The sequence below is a fragment of the Diorhabda sublineata genome, chromosome 1 (assembly GCF_026230105.1).
Source record: "Diorhabda sublineata isolate icDioSubl1.1 chromosome 1, icDioSubl1.1, whole genome shotgun sequence".
Classification (NCBI taxonomy): domain Eukaryota; kingdom Metazoa; phylum Arthropoda; class Insecta; order Coleoptera; family Chrysomelidae; genus Diorhabda; species Diorhabda sublineata.
In genome coordinates, this window is record NC_079474.1 from 21,729,593 (window position 1) to 21,750,372 (window position 20,780).

Below are 20,780 nucleotides of genomic sequence, written 5' to 3' on the forward strand. Positions count from 1 at the left end.
AATCAAGTATAAAGCTTTCCTGGTCGATTCAACCCCTTCCAACTCATCTCAAATAAATTTGCAGTTACGAGTATTCGTTTTTTCAGAGGCACAATCAGTAAATATATCTATTAAACCGGCGACAACATCGCATCTACATTAATGCAAGTTGTACAAGGTCCATGATGTTCATCAAAAATAATTGGATTTATTATTTATCTGTATTGTCCAGATTTTTTAATTATTGGTGAAAGCAACGTCAATATACAAATTTATGGTTCAAAAAGTTTCCTTTTTTGAAAAATATATTTTATTTTTAATTGCATTAAGCGCTGTTTATAGAAAGAAAAAACGTTTGTCAAATCAGTAGAAAAACTTGCCAATTTCAATAATTAGCTCAAATTGCTCAACAAGAAACTAGACGTTAATGACGTTCAAGTTCATAAATAGTAAAGGTATAACCAAAAACCCAGAAATTAGGTTAGGTGCTTAACCAGTGACTCTGTGGACAACATAGCAATTGACCCCGAATTTTTTTAAGATCTGGGCACAGTAATTCAAAATAAAGATTGTAATTAATGAACGTTAATTTCCGTCCAAAATATGATGATGAATAATTTTAATATATTAATTTGAATTCTACATAATGCACAGTTGTTAAATAAAAATGAAGTTAGGTTGAATTGAGTTATTTTACTTTTATTTACTCTTATTTATTTATTTTTATTTACTGTTATTTGAAATAATTGAATAAAGTAAATTAAAATAAAAAAAAATTATTTAATATGTGAAAATACCCAATGCAGGCAAATTGAATAAATTTTTTGCGGGTATGAAGACTGTTATTAAATGTAGTCTTACAACTGATACTACTAATTATTAAAAATTTATGAAGTATTCACAATCACAGTTGATCATACCTATGGCTGCGCATTGCACGTCCTCTATCTCAGGAACAGTTGAGCGCTTGAAAAAATTGTCACGAATTTTATGCTCTATATTTTTATTATATCCCAAATACTTTTTTGTAGCCTCAGACCATTGATAAACTAAAAGGGGAAGTGGAAAGTAATTTCCCTTCCTTAAATTAAAATCCACCGAATTTGTCACTATTCGTTATTTTGATATCTAATGTGCAAATTTTCATTACCTGACAGAAAAAAATCAATCGGTTTTTGACAACTGGTAATAGCTTTTGGAAATTATTCAAATTTTCAAGATTTTTGTTACTCAGAAAATGTTATAGCGATCGGAATAAATGGAGATCCGATATTGGGTACATTCGTTTTTTCCAAAGATCGTCTTTCACAGTCAGGTATTGCATTGTCGGGTTGCCGTTTCTGTTGACAATGACCGAATACTTTTCGATTTAAGATTAGTTCACAACAAAGATCTACAGTATCAGTTTGTTCAGGTTTCAGCTACTCCAATATGAACAATTCCACATATACTACAAACACACAGAAGCGCCTTTTTGGAAAGTCCAGTACTTCGTGGCCGACCAAGGTTGGTAGAAGATGTTTGAGAGTACCTCGATTGGCTGACAGGGATTAAATTCCACTTAAGCACTCAGCATTTCTTTGACTTATGATCGATATTTAGGAGTCAGAGAGATCTGATTTGAGCTTACATAACCATCACGAGCTTCTATTGCACTTGTAGAAACATCGCTTTTTCAACGCTCCCAAAATTTCTTCTAGAACTATCGGAAAAATTAATAATGCGGATTCGGGTAGCTTTTATAGATTCCTATTATTTATTTTTAGGTTTTAATTGGTAACCACCTTATTTTATGGACAGAAAATTATCTAGGCAGTATATACTCTGGTCGATCTTACAAAATGTACTCGTCTATATGAAGTTATTGAAACAAGATCTATAAATTAGGAAGGATATCCAACACACAGCATTCAGAATAAACACGAGGCACCAAAAAGTAGAATAGATCAAATAACGATACCATGAAACTTCACATAACAGTAAGAAAGGGAAAAACTTAAATTACACATTTAAAAACATTCAGAATCAATGTATAACAAAATGTCCGTCATTTTTTAAATATTTTGGGTTAATTTTTGGGCGCAAAATACGAAATAGCCCTTAGATTATACGTTCAAGACCTGTTTCTTGAGATATGAAATATTTTAAATTTTCAACTTGTCTCCATTTCACGTTATAATTATTTCTCGTTGAAAATGAGATTCAAGTATTTATTAACAATAATAAACGCAATTTTCTATCATGGAATGCAGGAGGGTAGACAACAACTTTCAGTCTTCTACTTTTGATATTGTTTCACAGGTTTAAGCTTCTCATATTCTGAATCCCCTTAGTTTATCCAGATAAGTATTTTTATGTTCATACCACAACTGATAATATTAAATTTCAATTGAACCGTACGTCTTTAACAAGTTGCAACAATGAAGGACCATCAAATGTACAGGCTTTTCTGTTCTAACCACATTTACTTCATTCAGCCCGATTTGCAAAAGCGGAACTTAAATTTTTTTCTCTTACAGCGTCGTCATTTAGAGTAGAGTTGTCTAAGAATATGCATTGTCTAAGGGAGAACGCGATTGTAATTTTATGACTGCTACCTCTCTCTGGTCGTCGCTTTAGATTAGTGGTTAGTTAGTCGATCCCGATGAGACCCTATTAAAGGAGCAACAACAACAATCAATTAATGATTAACAGCAACCGCATCCACCGTATTTCCCAAATCTGCCGGCAAGCGGCTCTTTCCCGTTTTTAGACCTCAAGAGGATTCTAGCTGGATAGAAATTTTGAGCCGATGAAAGGTTATCGCTGAAACTAAAGCGTATTTTGATTTTTGAAAACTATTATGCTATATACTTGAACAGTTGTGAAATTGAATTATTCTGCCTTTTTCTATCTCTTTCTGTTCCTATCTTACTTTATATCTCTGTCTTATTCCCTCTATGTTTCTGTCCCTCTTTGTCCCCTGTATTTACTTCTATCTTTGTCTTTATCTTAGTCTGGGTATTTTTCTTAGCCTCTCTCTTTGTTTAAATATTGTTCTTTTTCTTTATCTCTTTCTTGATTTCTATCGTTGCAATCATGAATCTCTATACATAGACTATTGATGATACGAGAAATCGATTTATCATATCTATTTTATACGGAAACATTTACTTACTACAGAGATACCGGAAGTGGCCATTGTCTCAGAAAGGCTAACACACATGCGCAGAAGAATTATCAATCAATCAATAAAATTCAATCAGAAGATGGCAGCAGTGCACTGCTTTATCTATTGCAGAGTATTCAACTTTCAATTACAATCCTAACCTAACCTTACATGATCTTTCGAAAAATGTTATCCACGGTTCGATATCTGTTAGCCTTCCTGAAATAGATATGATAAATCTATTTCTCGTAATATCAATTTTCCTTTTTTCTCTTTGTTCAATTTAACTTAATTCTAATTATATACACACAGAATAACAAGTTTAAAATTCATAAATTCAATTATCATGTAGGCTTATCTTATACATGACTGAATCCTATTAGTTCAATCTGTACAAATACAGTCCTAGTTTTATTTTAATACATACGGATTGCTCTAAGAGGCTTAGTTGTATGTTTATTAATTCTATAAAATTTTGCATAATTTCTAATCTACCGTTTAAAATAACCGCTGGCGCTTGTAACGTATTTTATGCGGTTCAAGTTGAAGTTATGTTATCGAATTTGGGAAATGAAATGATTTGACACAAACACCTATCTTCAAATCATACGTTTTATTCGTGTTTTTCTTGCAAATGCAAAACGCGTAATTTCATCAAATTTATCTTCTGATAAAAAATAAAACTAATTAATACCATCGCAAAATTCAAAAACGTTATCGAAAAAAAAACGGACAGAAATACAAATCAAGAACAAAACTTGGCATGGGAGACTTCAATTTTTAAACCATACATCCATGGCGGAAGAAGATCTTCCGACATAAAAAGATAAACAAAAACCCACATAATGTAGGCATCAGCAAATCATGAGTAGGTAGATAAATGGAAACCAGCTGATTAGAAAATGCTATTATGATTAGCTCTTTTTATTTATATTATTTTAGTTTTTGATGCATAATTCCAAAATATAATGCCTGCCTAATACATGTTTTTGACGATACATATATCCAATACAAACTTACAAGTAATTAGGAAACGCAAGAATATCCTAAACTCTCCTGGGAAATTCCACATGTATAATCTACAGAAAATCCAGTTCATCTTCATATATGTCTTCTGCAGCTTTTACTGCTGCCTCTTGTCTGGGAGCAGATTATTGTGGAATACCTATAGCGATATTATTTCTGGTGTGGGTTTGAAAACAAAATTATCTGAATTGTAGGTTAAAAACTGTTTAATTAAATCAGTTTAAGCCGCCAATTTCGGGGATTTAATTTAATGATAGAAGACTTTTAAGCTTGATTTAACACTCGGTGCAAAGAAACAGAATTAATCCAGTGTTAAAATTTAAACCATTGTGAACCTTACGATGCAAGTGGTTATTATTTCACAACCTGATTTTGTTTCTAGTATTCAGTAGAATATATAATCTTTGAACTACTTCTTACAAGATTCCGAGGTTTTCTGCCAAAGTACAGGCATCCCCACCACTAAATTGCTAGCACTTTTATTTATTAATATGCCTTTTAATAAATAAAAACTATATATGAATCGCGATTGAATTTTTTATTTTTCTGCGTACGGTTCACCGTTTCGTTTGTTCGGGTGAATAAACTCGTTTGAATGTAAGTGCCACTGAGCAAACAAAACGGTCGATTCGGTGTGAACGGGCTCTAAAGGTTTTGATCCAAATAAATTTGGACATGCAAATTATGCTTGGCTCCTTTCTTCAGTAAAGACTTAATGAATCCAAACCTAGTTGCTGGGGCATATCTAAGGCAATAGCATTAGAGGCAAAAAATCATTTACGATCATTTTTTAGAAAGATGTAATTATGTAATGTAATTTTTTTAGTGAGAGAAGTCAATTTAACATACAATAACCATTACATACATTATACGGGTGTTTGGAGGGTGAGTAGCCATAGGAAAATGGTCGATAGGTGATGGCGTTGGCGACGTGTTGCACCTACTTAAACAACATTTTGATGAGTAATAATTTTTTTTTTCTATTTTTCTAGAAAATCTCCATTTTTTTGTATAAAGACTTTAATTATTTTTTTAATAACCGATGAAATGTTAAAAAAATGATGTCATTTGTTAGCGTAGTCTTACCTTATTCAGATTTAATCATAATTTCATACAAACTATTCAAAAAGAAATAACAGTGAAGTATCAAACTTTCATAAATCGAAAAAAATCATCCTTATGTCAACTTCAGATGGTAATAATATAAAAAAATACAGTGTATGGCATTTACAAATGTTTTTGAAAACTTCTCTAGTTAATATTCTTTCGAACGGTATGTAACATGTATCATAACTAACCAGGTAACTCAACAAAAACCGGTTTGTCGTCACGAATGCATTAAAATGGTGAAAACCTAAACTATTCAATTGATCAGGTAAAAAGTTTTGTTTTGGATGACGCATCGAAAAAGTGCAATAGGTTTAGCTGTTGCACTTTTTTGTCTTCTATTACTATCTATGTTCTTTATTTTGGGGCAATTAAAACAAAAAAATATTTTTCGTTACGCCACGCGAGGTTAGGGTATGTGCCACGCCACGAATCTCGGACGGAGAGCGTAGAAACGAAGGATATAATTGTAGAGAACGTTCAAGAATCAAGAAGAAAAGTAGGAATAAATTTATATCACTGGAAAGGTGAGAATATGAGCTTTAATTTGGTGTAGTTATTGATCCTTAAAAAATAAAGAGCAAAGAACAAGAAGAGTTTAAACATGAAAGTCCAGTTTTAGCTCATAGTCTCAATTTTCCTTGATATCTGGGGAATTCCTAGCCCTGATTTAAAATTGAAAAATGGATTCAAAAAATTTTTAATTCACGCTTGTTCTAAAGATTCTATGGACCTCCGAGCACGGCTGAAAAATGCTAATAAACAAATGAATTTTTCTTACATCATTTAAGACATCCCAAGGGCCCATTATAAAAAAAAAAGAAAAGAATAATTTTTGGAAAAAATATGAATGGATTAAGGAAATAGACTCAAAATATTGTAAAAAAATACTTTGACCGCTTTTTTAAATATTCTTGGCAAATAGAAACGGACTGCGAGTCACATGCCGTAATATTGGATTAGTTTTCCCATTGCAATAAACTTTGAATCATGAAAAAATGTTAATTTTTGGCCGAGATATGGAAAAAATTGTCCGCCTGCTTACCCAAGTCAATGCCTAGCCAGCGGCACTCGCAGAGATCCAGCATCGTGAGAATGAGCGGACTTCTGGGTTCCATTATCTCGAAAAATATCGAATTTCCGAGAAAAATGATAAGGACACTTTTGTAGATAATGAAAAGATATCCATCTTTTGTCTAAAGGAAATTTCTCTAAGTCCTATATTTTGGCCGATATCGGCGGAAAACCCATTTTCCAGGGTTTAGAGGCCCATTTTGGGTCCCATTCTTAGCCGCTTTCGTGTTAAAGATTTTCTCCCTTGAAAGTATTTGTCATGACCTACAAATTGCGCCACAAGGGAATAATTCTCGGAATTAACTGGAGCTTTGGACCTTCAGTTACTGGACTATTAAATAATCGTCAGATTATGAGACAGCACGTCTAGAACGCAAAGATGAACAACATATATCTTAATCTGACGCGCTTGAGTATTTCAAAATGGCGAATTTTTTTTGCTCATTATTATAATGGCCGCGAGTTTGCGTCAGATCGAAATCGTCAGATTATTGAATGAGAGCTTTTTTTGGTGCACTTAACACCCCCTTAGAAACCCTGACGCGCTCGATTAAATTTTTTTTTCATTTTTAACCCTTACGTACAACCACCCGCATCATGCAAATGATCAGATTAACATACGTACATTATTAAAAATACGTAGAACATTGATGCTATAAATATCTGACGCGCTCGAGTATGTCCATGCAACAGTATTTTTTTACATATTTAAAAATCTATAGCCGCTTTCCCCACCGATGAAAAGGTATATATTATATAACATTTTTTTCTTTTTATCATCTAAGCTTTGCAACTTAATAGGTCTCTATGACGCTCGAGTAAATTCCCATTTAGCATCGTGGGCTCCCCTACTATTAAGGTATTATAATGTATATGTTACGGTAAATATATTCAATATACCTATAAATCAGGGATTATACAAAATCACTACTGAATTTGGTAAATATGATAAATTATTTCATATTTATTAAATTTTACCGCTTAGTTTATAAAATCCCCAACTCATAATGGGGAATGTTATAAATATCATGACTTATTGGCAATGTTAAAAAAAATAAAAAACATGGCCCATGGAAATTATTTTTGAGTTTGGATGCCTACCGATAGAAGGCACAATTTACAAAATAACTTTAAAAATGGATGAACGATTTTCATAACCAAGTTAAAGTAAAATATTAAACACGAAGCCTCATGACATGCTACTGGAGATGAAGTCTTAGCATTTAACAACGTTGCACGCTTTACGGCAATCATATGTTGGGAAGTTATTTAAAATTAAATGTTCTGTTTATGAGCGTTAAATAGTTTAAGGGTGATTTGAATGTTGGTTTCGACAAAATAACTCATTTGTCCGTGAATCTTTGGATGTACATGACGGAAGATACTTTTTAACATCCTCTTCAAAGACTGATTTGCATATCATTTCCGTTATGATATGAAAATATGCAACATCCTGTTAAACAATAATACATCAGTAATCATACTTGAATAATAAAATATAACTCAACCAGTACCGGATCTCATAATTTTTCAAAATTTAGTGTTATCACTGCAATGATTTCAATGAATACTTTAAAATATACTGACCCCAATAAGCCAAAGTATTGCAACCAGAGCTCTTCAAAGGAAGGACGAAATATTATCGGTAAATCTGAAAAGCTGCTATGAAATACATAAATAACAAATAATTTTTAGAGTAAATTTCTCTTATCGAGAGGACTAATTGAAGAGAATAGGTGCATGTGAATGTCCTAAGTCACTTCGATATCGTGTGTGTTTACGATCCACCACTTCAAATAAAAATTGTATAAGGTATTATCAGCTAGTTACTGTGTTTTCAATTTCAGATTGACAGTACAGAGGCTATTCTCGACGCCGATACAACCTTACGGCGGCGAAGTAATATTTAGATTTTAATTATTTGATGTTTATAAGCTTTTCCTATGTGATGTGAGCAATTTTGGTTTTTCTTAACAACTACCCTTAATATCATCTATATGTTAGCGCCCAGAAATTAATGGTGGTGTACTATGCCCAAACTTCTCCCATTTAGTTTGATATCTGACACTATTTCATAGTTATTGTTTCTATGAGGGTTGATAATTGTTTCAAAAATAAATAAATTAATTCTACTGTTATAGCTCAGTGGTTTATTTTATCTATACCATATAACGAAACGTCAACTGCACTAACAGCGTATTGATTATAAACAAATATTGCATGTGTATTTATAATCTGTTTTTTTTTTATCTTTAGAAAGATCAGTTGGGGTGTTTGCAATGTCTTTGTTAGTAGTGAATGGTCATTAATTCTATCTGGTATACTGCTTTAAGTAATTACTGCCTTGCATCTCTCTAACTTCCTTATAAACTTCCCCAAGAATACGAGCCGGTGTTAAAGTGACCGGCCACACTCGTTTGAAGTTTACAAGACCTACTTAAAAACGGAGTTTCCTCTATATGTTCAAATCCTTATTACATACTTTTACAGCAGTTTCACAAGTCTTGTTCCACCACAGAACAAGTTTTTTTTGAAGATATTCATCTCGTACTTTACAATATATCTATATTATACATATTTAGTAGTTTGATAGTCTTGCAGGTGATCATAGTGAAATGATTATCAATTTTACTTTATTCAAAATAGTTATAAGTATCAAGTTATTGGGAATAACAATTTTGGAAAGACAATTCTGCACTCATATAGAATCCTTAAAAAATATCACATTTCCTGTAATATAATCTAATTAAACCAGGATTTAAAGTACCATCGGAACAATGAGACTGCTTTATCAAGTTGATTTTGGTATACGTTCTGTTGCTTGTATTCGGAGGGCCGATTTGTTAAAATAATAAGGACTGTTTTTAGTTTATATTTTGTTTATTGATGTATATTTCTAAGGATCGCACTAAGACTGGTTACATATTCTCATCTTCACAACTACCCTGATTTAGAGAGATCCTCTCCTATATCTAATGGTGGGAGGTGCAATCCTCACATGTTATATATTTTGTACGCGTTTTAAGAATTAATTTCCTATCACTTTTGACGTATTTGCAATAGAAGCCGCGATATTTGCAATGAAATTTTAAAATTTATAGCTCAGTCCTGGTACATTATAAAATATTAAGGAAAAATCAAGAGAAGGTCATTTTACTATTTTTTTTCCAATAGTATCTACATAATGTAACGTATAATCTCGGAGATTCGAATTTTTTATTAGTTATAGATAAATTTATAGAAAATTTTGATGCCCACATTTTTTATTTCATTCTCTCTCTCGTATCTTTCTGTTTATCAATTTGCTAATAAAATAGTGATTTTCTGAGTAGAATTCAATATTTTTTAAGAATAAGTTTTTCAAATATTTACACACTAGCTTCTCCAGCTCGTAATTTTAACCAGAAGCAAATATATAAAGTATTCCCTACTGTACACCAAATCATATTGTGAGACAACCTGTATATTCCAATAATAAAATATGAGCTTACCCAACAGACCCAGAATTGACAAGGAATGGTAGGGGTGTTGGACATTGACTATGTGGGGAACTCGCTATTGAACTTCGCGTGCTAGACATCTGACTATGTGGACATTGTGGAGGCCCTACAGCTATTGCTCCGGGACCCCTTCTTCTAGGCCAACATAAGATACAATTTCCTCCCTTCTCTGCACTACCTGCAACAAGTAATATTAAATGTTTAATACTTTCAATATCTGCAATCTATCTACTACTATACCATTCGAATAATATTTGATTTAACTAACAATAATAATAACAAAAACTACAACATTTTATTCAATAGTTTTCCTGTGCTAATTTTATGTGTTTATCAAATAAAACCAACACACCAACTTGAATTTTGAACTCTACCTTCATTAAAATTTGTAATTTTCACTATCTAGGAACACAAACTATTATGAGATCATTACGGATAAAATATTGAAAGTCTTCTGTCTGAATGATATTTTGTCCATCACCATTATCATTGTATTAATTCAGCCACATAAAAATTACAAATTTGTACGGAAAATTGAGAAATTAAATTACCAAATCAAACATAAATTCAATTTAAATGAATGAAAGTGTATTATTTTTATATTTATAGTCCAATAATTTTAGAGCTACAAGTAACAGATGACTTTTTTCCTATTTTTTTTTGTATCCTGAATCTAAATCTACTAACTGTAAACTTATATAACTTATACGCTAGAAATAAGTCAAAGTAGATAAAGTATCTGTTTTTTTTTATTATAAGTATACTATAAAGGAAGATTTATAGAGAACAACGGAGCCAATCTTCCAAAATAATGGGATTTCAGGAATTGTAAGTTAAAAAATATGTTCGAAATCAATTTTAGATAACAAAAACATTATTGATTAATTTAATATTTTGCTCGAAAGAAAGAGCGATCAAGAAATGAATTTTTAAGTTTTTGAAGTAACCTTGCATCACAGTTATTTAGAAAATACTTAATAAAATGGTAGGTCAGGACGATTGGCATTGTACCACCCCATTAATAGAATGATGAATATTCATAAGCATTATTGATTTTGCTCAAACATCTATATAATCCATAAATAAATCTTTAAATTTTTCCAGTAAACATAGAGTTGGGAAATTATACAAAATGACATATTTTGGTAGAGTTTGACAAATTATTGAAATTTGTTTAACAATTATTGTAATTACAGGACTTTTCTTGTGTTATCCACCTTTTTTCATGTTCACGGGAAATAAACAATTATTTGTCTTGGAAACAGATGTATATATAATTCAACAACTACTTTATTCAGTCCACTGAGTAAATGTGTCAATATTTTATTGTAGTTTATTTCTCGGGTCAGTAAATATTAGAAAAAAATTCTTCATAATCAAATACAACGGTTAGTGAAAATGATTCTGATCGACAACAATTACAATATATTAAATATATTGTAATTGTTGTCTCACTTTATACATCACTAGTAGGAACCAAAACCCAGCAGCAATTTGCTATCTATGAGATGAGACAATCGCAGCTAGAGGAGGTCGAGAAATTGCATCATGTCTATACGCGTTTTTAAAGCAAATCCCAGTCGACATTGAAGAAGTCAATATTTTCAGTGATTCGTGTCCAAAACAAAATCGAAATATTTTTGTTGCTTTGATGTTTTTATTCTTAACTAAAGAATTATCTAGCAAAGGTAGGAAAATAGTAATCAATCACAAGTTTCTCGAAGCAGGGCACACCCACATGGAGGCAGACTCAGTGCATGCATTGATAGAGAAGACAAGGAAAAGAACAAATGCTCTCATTGAACTTCCTCGTGACTGGGCAAATTTAATTAGAATGATTTCAAGAAAACCACAATCATCGTACATGAAATGCAACAAGATAGATTTCTAAACTTCTCGGAACTGTATTTGTATAAAAAAAAGTTAATACTGCCGGAGAGCCAGTTAAGTGGACCAAAATCAAATGGATGCAATATCGATGGAATAAACCAAATGAAATCCAGTACAAAATTTCTTTTGGAAATGACGAGCAATTCAAAACAATAAGCTTAGTGAAAAAAGATACGAGAGATTCTACCAACACCGATTATTATTTCAACTTACGACCCATATCAAACAAGCCATTACCATTGAGTAATGAAAAACTTAAAGACTTGAAAGATTTAATGCAGTACATTCAGCCAAATTGACGAGTTCATCAGATGTTGTAGATACATTTTCAGATTATGATGAAGATGAATAAGAAAATTATAAAAAAAAATATCTTTAATAATCCCAAAAATGTACTTTGAACTGTACTTTGTGTAAATGTTCTTTAATTGAATAAAATTGTTGAAATCAGATGTTTTTTCCCCTTCTAACTGCCTTATGGATCCTCATTAAGTGAACCAATGTCACTTTAAGATGCAGTAGCTTTAAATCCAAAAAGGGCCAATGTCATAATATTTACATAAAAGCAAATAAAAAAAATAATAATGGGAATCTTAGTATAAGAAAGTTAAATCATTCTAAAAAATCTCAAATATCTTTCAACGCCTTTTTCTCAGGACTAGCATTTTTGACTTTGGCCCGTTTAGAACCAAGCCACAGATTTATATAAGTTCAAAGTAGAATGAACATATATAACAGGAACATTTAGCATGAAAACACGCAATTCACACACAGTTCTTTAATAAATATTGATTTTATCTCATTTTTTCCACTATAAAAAAATCTTATTTCCATGGTCATGTAGAGTGTTATTTTGAAAACGTTAACTAAGACAGATTGCTGAATTCGTGTTTTGAATACTATGTTATTAGTAAATAATATATCTGTAAACATTTGGAAATATTGTGGACCCACGGGATTTTTTTAAACAATTCTCTTTTTTAGGTTAAATAAATATTAAAAATTTTATCCCGAAGAAGATAGTAGATAGAGATATAAATCACTCGGCTTTATCTAGTGATGTTAGGCAAATGCTAATATGTATATGCCAGCTAAAGCAATAAATTGGTAATTTATTTTTTATTTTTAAGTTATTTTGGAACTTTAGCCGGCTACACATACGTTTAGACCTAATCCATGTTTCAAACCACACACTAACCGCGCAAAAATTGAATCACACTGTTTTTTTGTATGGTACAAATGTTGTAATCAATATGTAACTATCTTCCCATTAACCAATCAACTTGAAATATACTTACTTACTTCCAATGACAATACATGTATCAATTAAAAAATCTACAAATTAATAGACCAGTTAGTGGTAATTAATATTGCATATGGAAAAATTTGTTCAAGATTTCATCCATTTCCAATAATTACTTATCATAAAAGTAATTACAATTGAGTCTTGGTGCTGACTTTTCAAAAAAAAACACTAGCTACTGAACACTTGGAACTAATCATTATAATTTAAATAACATTTCTGCCAATTAAAAATTTAGTAAAAAAAGTTCTTAATGAAGAGAAATTAGCGTTATAGATATTCATACTTTCTTTGGTTCAAATCCTAATTTGTACGTTATAAATTTTCATACGCTCAAACTTCAACTTTCGTGATTTATATATAACTTCTGCTAAATATAAATTTAGTTAGAAATTTTATCAAGAAGTTAGACAAATTTTGATAAGAAATTTCATTCTTCGTAACTTGGTAGTGCCTAATATAATTGAAAAAAAAATGTATTATAACCATATCTAAAGTTAGGCCCTTAAATTTTATATAAATTTAATCTCTTTCAAGAAAAGTTCATGTATTTAATATTGTTATAATAAATTTTTTTCAACTCCATTATTACCAACTTCTAACGTCATACGTACCAACTTGTCCGTCCCGACCCCTCAGCCTGTCACTATCTTCTACTTTGTAGTGCACTTTTGAACATTTATAAAGTGTGGTTTTTGAAAAAGTTTTCCTCATAACATATTATTAGAGGCACAGATGCGAGAACGACGGGAATCCTCGTCCTCGTTTTATTTACATTACACTCATCCGGTACATAATGCCAAAAATACCTGAGAAAATTCTTCTTTGATCTATTTTTCTAGTAAAGCAGGCATTTACTATAAACGCTACGGCCAACATACTCTGTACTAAAATCCACATCAGCGATTTAAAAAAATGTCTAAACATGTCTAAACTTATTGCATAAAAAAAAACTTATTGCACAAAAAAATGATTGGATACGAAGAAAAAAATCTAAAAGTATTGATTCTAAAGAAAGTAAACAGATTTCTTCGTAATATCTCAGATGAAATTCATTTCGTATGCAAGAAATATTGTTATTTTAGCACTGCTCTATTCGATTATTGGATTTCGTGGTGATTGTTGAAGAGACTAATTACGTAAAATATAGACCGAACTCGAATTAAAAACAAATAAGTTCAATGATTCTTTCGAAATACTCGACATATATACAGAAATTCTTCAACAATATAATAAATATAAATTAATTTATTTTTATATTTCTGGAGCTTATCGAAATGTGAATAAAGTTCAACCCATAAGTAATATATCAGGAATATAGTGTTATGACTTTAGTAATACATGAAAATATATTAACTTCTAAATGTTTCTGGCCAATAAATAATATAATTCTAAAAAAAAATTAGAATACATTTAGTTCAAACTATCTGGAGTAAAACCACAGCAAATTACAAAATCTGTTAGTGAAAAATCTAGTTAAACAATTACTGATGGTGAATATTACACAGTTAGACAAAAAATTATTCAAAATTTAAAAAATAATAATATAATAAATAGTAGGGTCAGTTGAAACGACAAATTTCAACAATGGTATAAAGAGTTTACATAAAACAAATTAAATGAAAAAATTTAATTTAGACTCAGATAATATTGGAACTAAACCAGACAAGTAATAAACGAAACTTGGCTTAACAAAAGTCAATTGAATATCTTTAAAAAATATGCAAAAACCAAATTGAGAGGTATTCTCTTCTTCAAAACACTATTTTCCAATTATTTTGAGGCTGGATTATGGTCATCGTATAATGATTTTTTACCTTATCCAAATATTGTTGTATTGGTCATAGTAGTATACGTGGTATTTAAATTTGAACATATAGAGAATACTTTTGTTAGGTTAGGAAATTCTAGAATATGCAAAGCCATATCATGACCTTCTTTTAGCAAATCTCCAAAAATATGGTAGAAACAAAACACTATAAAATCTTGTTAGATATCGTTGATTTTTTTGAATATATTTATTATACCATATTTGACAAAATATTAAATGTTCAAAATTATTATTAAAAAGTAAATTTAAATTCCTACTCCCCGACGTCTTGAAGGTAACGTAGGTAAAAAGAGACCAGGGAAAACAAAATATTTTTAAATAAAACAAAAATTTCAAGTTAATTTTATTTAATGAAATTTCATCTTGAAAATAAGTTTTGATATTAAATGGTTGCTAATATCATGACCGTATGTAATAGGAATATCGGAAGAATACCCGTAATTAGTCTGGAAATTATAGAATTTCAAGCATTACTGAAATTTTATAAAAAAAAAATAAAAGCTCAATTTTGGTCACCACTTTTCAGGGGCAATATCTCAGAAAGGAGTGGGCTGTGAAATTTTGTTATGGGAAAGACCCATCTTATTTTCTTAAGAAAAACCACCTCCTGAATTATGTCGCATGAATTTAGAAACACCCTGTATGTGCTTAATCATTTTGTATAATTTATTCGAAAAACACCGGGAAACAAAAAAATAACATATACAAAGTCCCTTGTAATAATTGTGATACTGTTTACAAATGACAAACATTACAATATTTGGAAAATAAACAATAAGCAATCAAATATACAAATTATAATAAAAAAACGGAAATTCTTGTACAAAATGCTGAAAATAAACTCTTGGAAATGTTGATACAAATAATACATAAAAAAAATAGAATATTGAGCAAAATTTGTCTTCTTATTCCATAGACCCATCCAATTAACTTTTTCATGTGTCAAAACTCAGATGTCAACAATTAAAAATGGAAAGTATTCTTCATGCTTAAAGTAATAATTAGATCAAAAGTCGAGAACATTTATTCAATGAAATTAACGGTCATTAATTCAGTACCATTCGATATCGATTGATGTGTCCATTATTAGTAATGTAACAGCATAAACAATAATATCAATCACGTTGACTGCTGGTTTGAACTTATTTTATATGATGAAACTGCGGTCCATAAATTACCATTTATTGCCGATGCCTCGCCTTCAATTTTTATATTTATCCACTCGGGGGAAGTTGAAAGTTCAGAACAAAAATAACTCAAATTAAAATCGATTTTGTTCCGCATTATGGCGGTAACATATTTAGAAGATGAAGTTATACTATAACAACATATACAAAAATGTGCCAGTACAGAGCTAAATATGAGATAATTTGAATAAAGTTTGTTACGAAGTCAAAAAAACATCTTCATTCCATTTCCGTCCTAAAGTCTCACGTACATTTCATTGAACAATAGTACTTCTATCTTTGTAAGTATCAGGCTTCCGCCGCTGGATAAATCCACCAACCCCTATCATTTCGACATTTCTTTTTGTCAAGAGTTAGCTATATTATATTCCTTATTGTCTGGATCTAATCTGAGTTATCCTTTACTTTCTTTACAGCTTATTCGGAAAACCTAGGATCTTTTTTTATGTGTTTTTGCTATGTGTTTTTAAGTGAATTTTTTTTTGTTTTGTTAAAAAAAATTTCACTAACCTATCTTAACCTATCCATCGTGTTGTTCTCTTACTTTGCTCAAGCATTCCTTTACTGGAGCTGTCGTTTTCTTAGCAGCTAGTGCGTAGCTATCTTCTGGTTGTGTGGTTTTCATGGCTGGTTTGTTTGTTTCGCTTCCCCGGTTTTTTTTGGGCATCGCCTGTAGATCGTCGGGTGCTCTCCTCCTCAGTTTTTTAATTTCGGCTTATCGGTTGCTGAAGGTGCACTCCGTCGCCTTGTGGGATCCCGCGCATCTTACGCATGCACGTCTATGTTTCACGTGCTTTGTAGCATTGTACAGGTCCGTCAAACTTTTTTGTCCAACCACACTTATTTTTGTGTGATATAAGCACCTCAGTTTTTTGTCAGACTGTTCTTCTAGGGGCTCTATTACCACCACGAATATTGTTAGTAATAGAGCCTTTCTTTCTTTCCATTGAGTAAGTTCGTATACCACTCAATCTCTTTATGCTCCCTTATGAGCATCTTCATTTCATTGAAATTTTCTCTTGTTGGTGTTGTGACTATTTCTGTGTGGTTTCCCATTTTACACTGGTCGTCGATATTTCTTTGTACTAGCTGGTTCCTTATCACTGTCCACATGAGTGGGGACATCAATATGATTGGAGATGGCCTTCTCTTTGCATTTTTTTAAATTCGTCTCCCTTTTTCCAGATCTTCTTGTATTATTGGTCTATTCGCGGTGTCTATTTCTTCAATGGTTTTTCTCTCCGCTTTCTTCTTGTTCATTTTCTTATATGCTCCTTTCTTAGGACAATCATCCATTTGATTCTCTCCAGAGTGCCTGACTTCATTATTTAATTTTTGAGCTCTCGCGTCTATTTCCCTTCTCTAATGTTCTATGACCGTAGGCCTGGCGGTTTTTCGTTTTGCATAGCTTCAATGTTGTTCAAAACTTTTGAACAACATATTTGTCTCCCTCCTTTGTATGGTTTCCAACAGAGACTGTATTCTTTCGTTTTTTAGTTTCCTGTTTTCTTATCTTATCGCTTCATAATTTTCCGAATTCCTTTCTGCTGACGTGCCTCTATGACAGAGTTTATGTTTTTCGAGTCGTCAGGTTCCACGGATTTTTATTTTCCTATCTTTTCCTGGAATACCTAAGTACCTAAAAATATAATAACAAGTCGTACTGCGAAGCACGGGTTGTTTAGAAAAACGTTAATCTTGTCACAATACAAGTGCGTTGATAAACACCAATTCTCTTGAGAAAAGATGATTTACTCCATAGTAAATGAAAGGCTGATGCTAAATACCTGATAAAAGAAACTTAACTAGTATCTCGGCTGATTTTCCGTCACTTTCACCGCTCTAGCACTTGTTCACTCAGTCAACTGTGTTTTGATTAATTCGGTTGAAAAGCTTAATGAAGTTATAGTAAATTATGTTGGTATATATAACGGTAAAACTGGAAAACGAAAGTAAAATTTGAGGAAGTTATTTATAGGCATTAGAGCTAACAATACGTACCATATGTATTTAAATTGACTCTAAAATCTCGATTGATGAAATCAATGAATGTATTGACAGAAAGACACGAAAGAATGCTTACCTGTATGTGTTCAGTTTTGGAAAAAACTGGTTAAAAAATTCATGTCAAAATCAATAAACTTGTGGTTAAGTTATCAATAATTTATTGTTTCTGTTTTAGAGTTTTCAATGTTTCGAAACGTTGACGTCATTCTTACAAGAGTTTCTGTTTTTCTCACATACAATTAGAGATACTTTTTACTTGAATTTGTATTCTACGGATAAAATAAAATAAAAATATTAATGCATCTTAATGTTCTTGATTTTAGGTCTCTTATGTTTTAAAAATAATTTTTGGAAGATAAAATTTGACGTTTCGACTTTTTTTTAAGTCTTTATCAAAATGTTTTGATGGAAACGTCAAATTTTGTCTTCCAAAAATTATTTTCAAAACATAAGAGACCTAAAATCAAGAACATTAAGATGCTTTCATATATCAAAAGGTCTAAGAAATAAAAAATCAAAGAACTGAAATATAAAGTGGTATGCAAAAATGAAGGATGGTTGTTTCGCATTTGTATTTTGTTATCTATAAGCTTATACTTTTAATAGGAGTGTTTCTCATAATTTAGCAGGGAACGTATAAATATGTCGACATGTCTTAAAGATTGAATGTACACTGGAAGGCTGTTTATATCGGATACAAAAAGGAGATGGCGGTAGCGAATTATCTAGTACATATTGCTCAGACACTCTTATTTGAGAGCTTACTGCTTAATTAGAAACATGTTAGTTCTAATTACTTTCTGTGGTATTACTAAATCAAGTAACCTGTATCAACTTGAAAGGCAAGCAGCCTGTCTGCCTAGGAGATCTTACTGTTTTTTAAGCCACAAAGACACTGTAAATTAGAACATAATAATTAACGGTGAAGTAGAGATTAACATACCCAGAAATTTAAAAAATGTGATCTGTAATAATCGCATTATATTAAAAAAAAATTATCATAATCATGATACTACATCCATGTCCAATTCCTAATTGCATTATAAACATTGAAGCACATTAGTCAAATAAATATTCAAATAGATATCGGACTGACCACACTCAATGAAAATCAATTTCAATGATAGTCAAAATATTCTCCCTTAATAATTAATATACACGTTCAACCTAATTTTCGAAGCGTTTTTTCCTTTCCGACTAAGGTAGTTCTTAAATATAATCGAAAATAAGCTAAAAATCGTATTTTGTCTTAAAAATAAACAGTTTTATATCATTCGGAGTTGACCGTTTACTCTTGCTAGGACGCGACTATTGATACATGACTGATAATACACATTTGCATTGATATGATTCTTACGCAACCAACTTTTGTTCCATCCCGTTCTTCTTGTTTCCATGATTCTTCACCTGCATTTGATGCACTTCCATTCCATTCCATTATCGCGGGTGCAACATTTAGACGCATGAATTAAACTTTAAAAGGAGGATTTTAAAATAACATTTCAAAAGCCAAGAGGAAGGTCGAAATTGCTACTGCCGGGGCAAAAACCTTATAAATCCGTTAATTGTGATAAATTTAATATATTTTTCCTTTATATTTCATAAGATAAATGAGTAATATTAAAGATACAATAAAAACTCTACAGAAAACAAATAATTATTCACTTTTGACTAAATCGCGAGTAAAACATCAAATTATGTGAACACAAACGTCAATTTAAATTATATAGGAATAAAATGATAGATCAAATAATATATAATACTAATTAGTTCACTTTTTTTATCGCTTATATTAATTATTTCTTTTCAAATACGTCCATATTTGTCACTATAATTTGAGTATAATGTGATCAGATCCCGTTATAAAAAATTGTGTGTGTCAGATCCGACGCACGACTGGAGTTTACTCCTCAAGTTCGATAGTCTAACCAGACGCAAAAAGAGTTTGTTTAACTTAAAAAAGATTGATACTGTATAAAAGGGTAAATTTGTTAATTAATGAAAATAATATACATATATAAATATATATTTATTCATTTCATATACATTTATTATAACTAATCGACGAAATATTTTACATTAAACTTTTTACAATAGTCAATAATCTCGATAATTCATATTGGGTTGATTATCTAATTTTATGTGTTGTTTTCAAATATATATTTATATGAACTACATCGATAATTATTAAAATATTTAATAAATACAAATTGCACATGCTCATACATATAATACATGAATTATAACGTACCTTGCAACCACGTGTTTGTTAGATGTTCCGGCAATATCATCTACACCTCTTTCTGCCATAGTTATTTGAAAATACTTTCAGTTCACTTTAGCGGAACACAATGATAAAAATTAAAACTTCACAATGAGAGCAATATAAGTATGTCGACACTGACAAATTAGAAAGTTGCGCACCATAGGATGCGCACCAAAAACGTAACGAGGTCATTCATCGATAGATTTTACTCCTCACATTTTTTTCATACCGGGTCCCTTATATATACAAATCGATTCTTAAGGAGTAAACTCCAAAACAAGTCTTACTACAGACAATGTGGGATAAGTTTTTTAAAAAATTTCAAAAGCTTCTAAAATGCTCAAATGCAGCAATCTGGAATTCAGATGCGAGATATATTGGGTCGTAACAGCAAAAGAATGAATTTAGATAAGAAGGGGATGGAATTTTATCTTTAGTGCTTTTTATGAGCTTTATTTTATG

At 31.0% G+C, this 20,780-nt stretch overlaps 1 protein-coding gene across 6 annotated transcripts in view; it reads right to left on the reverse strand.

The window, feature by feature from the left end:
- Positions 1-20,780, reverse strand: part of LOC130445631 (uncharacterized) — a 185,852-nt gene that overhangs the window by 17,929 nt on the left and 147,143 nt on the right. For all 6 annotated transcript variants that reach the window (XM_056781420.1, XM_056781377.1, XM_056781401.1 and 3 more), the window contains exon 4: positions 9,826-10,012. In XM_056781420.1, coding sequence (XP_056637398.1) covers positions 9,826-10,012 — 187 coding nt within the window. The remainder of the gene's footprint in view (positions 1-9,825; positions 10,013-20,780) is intronic.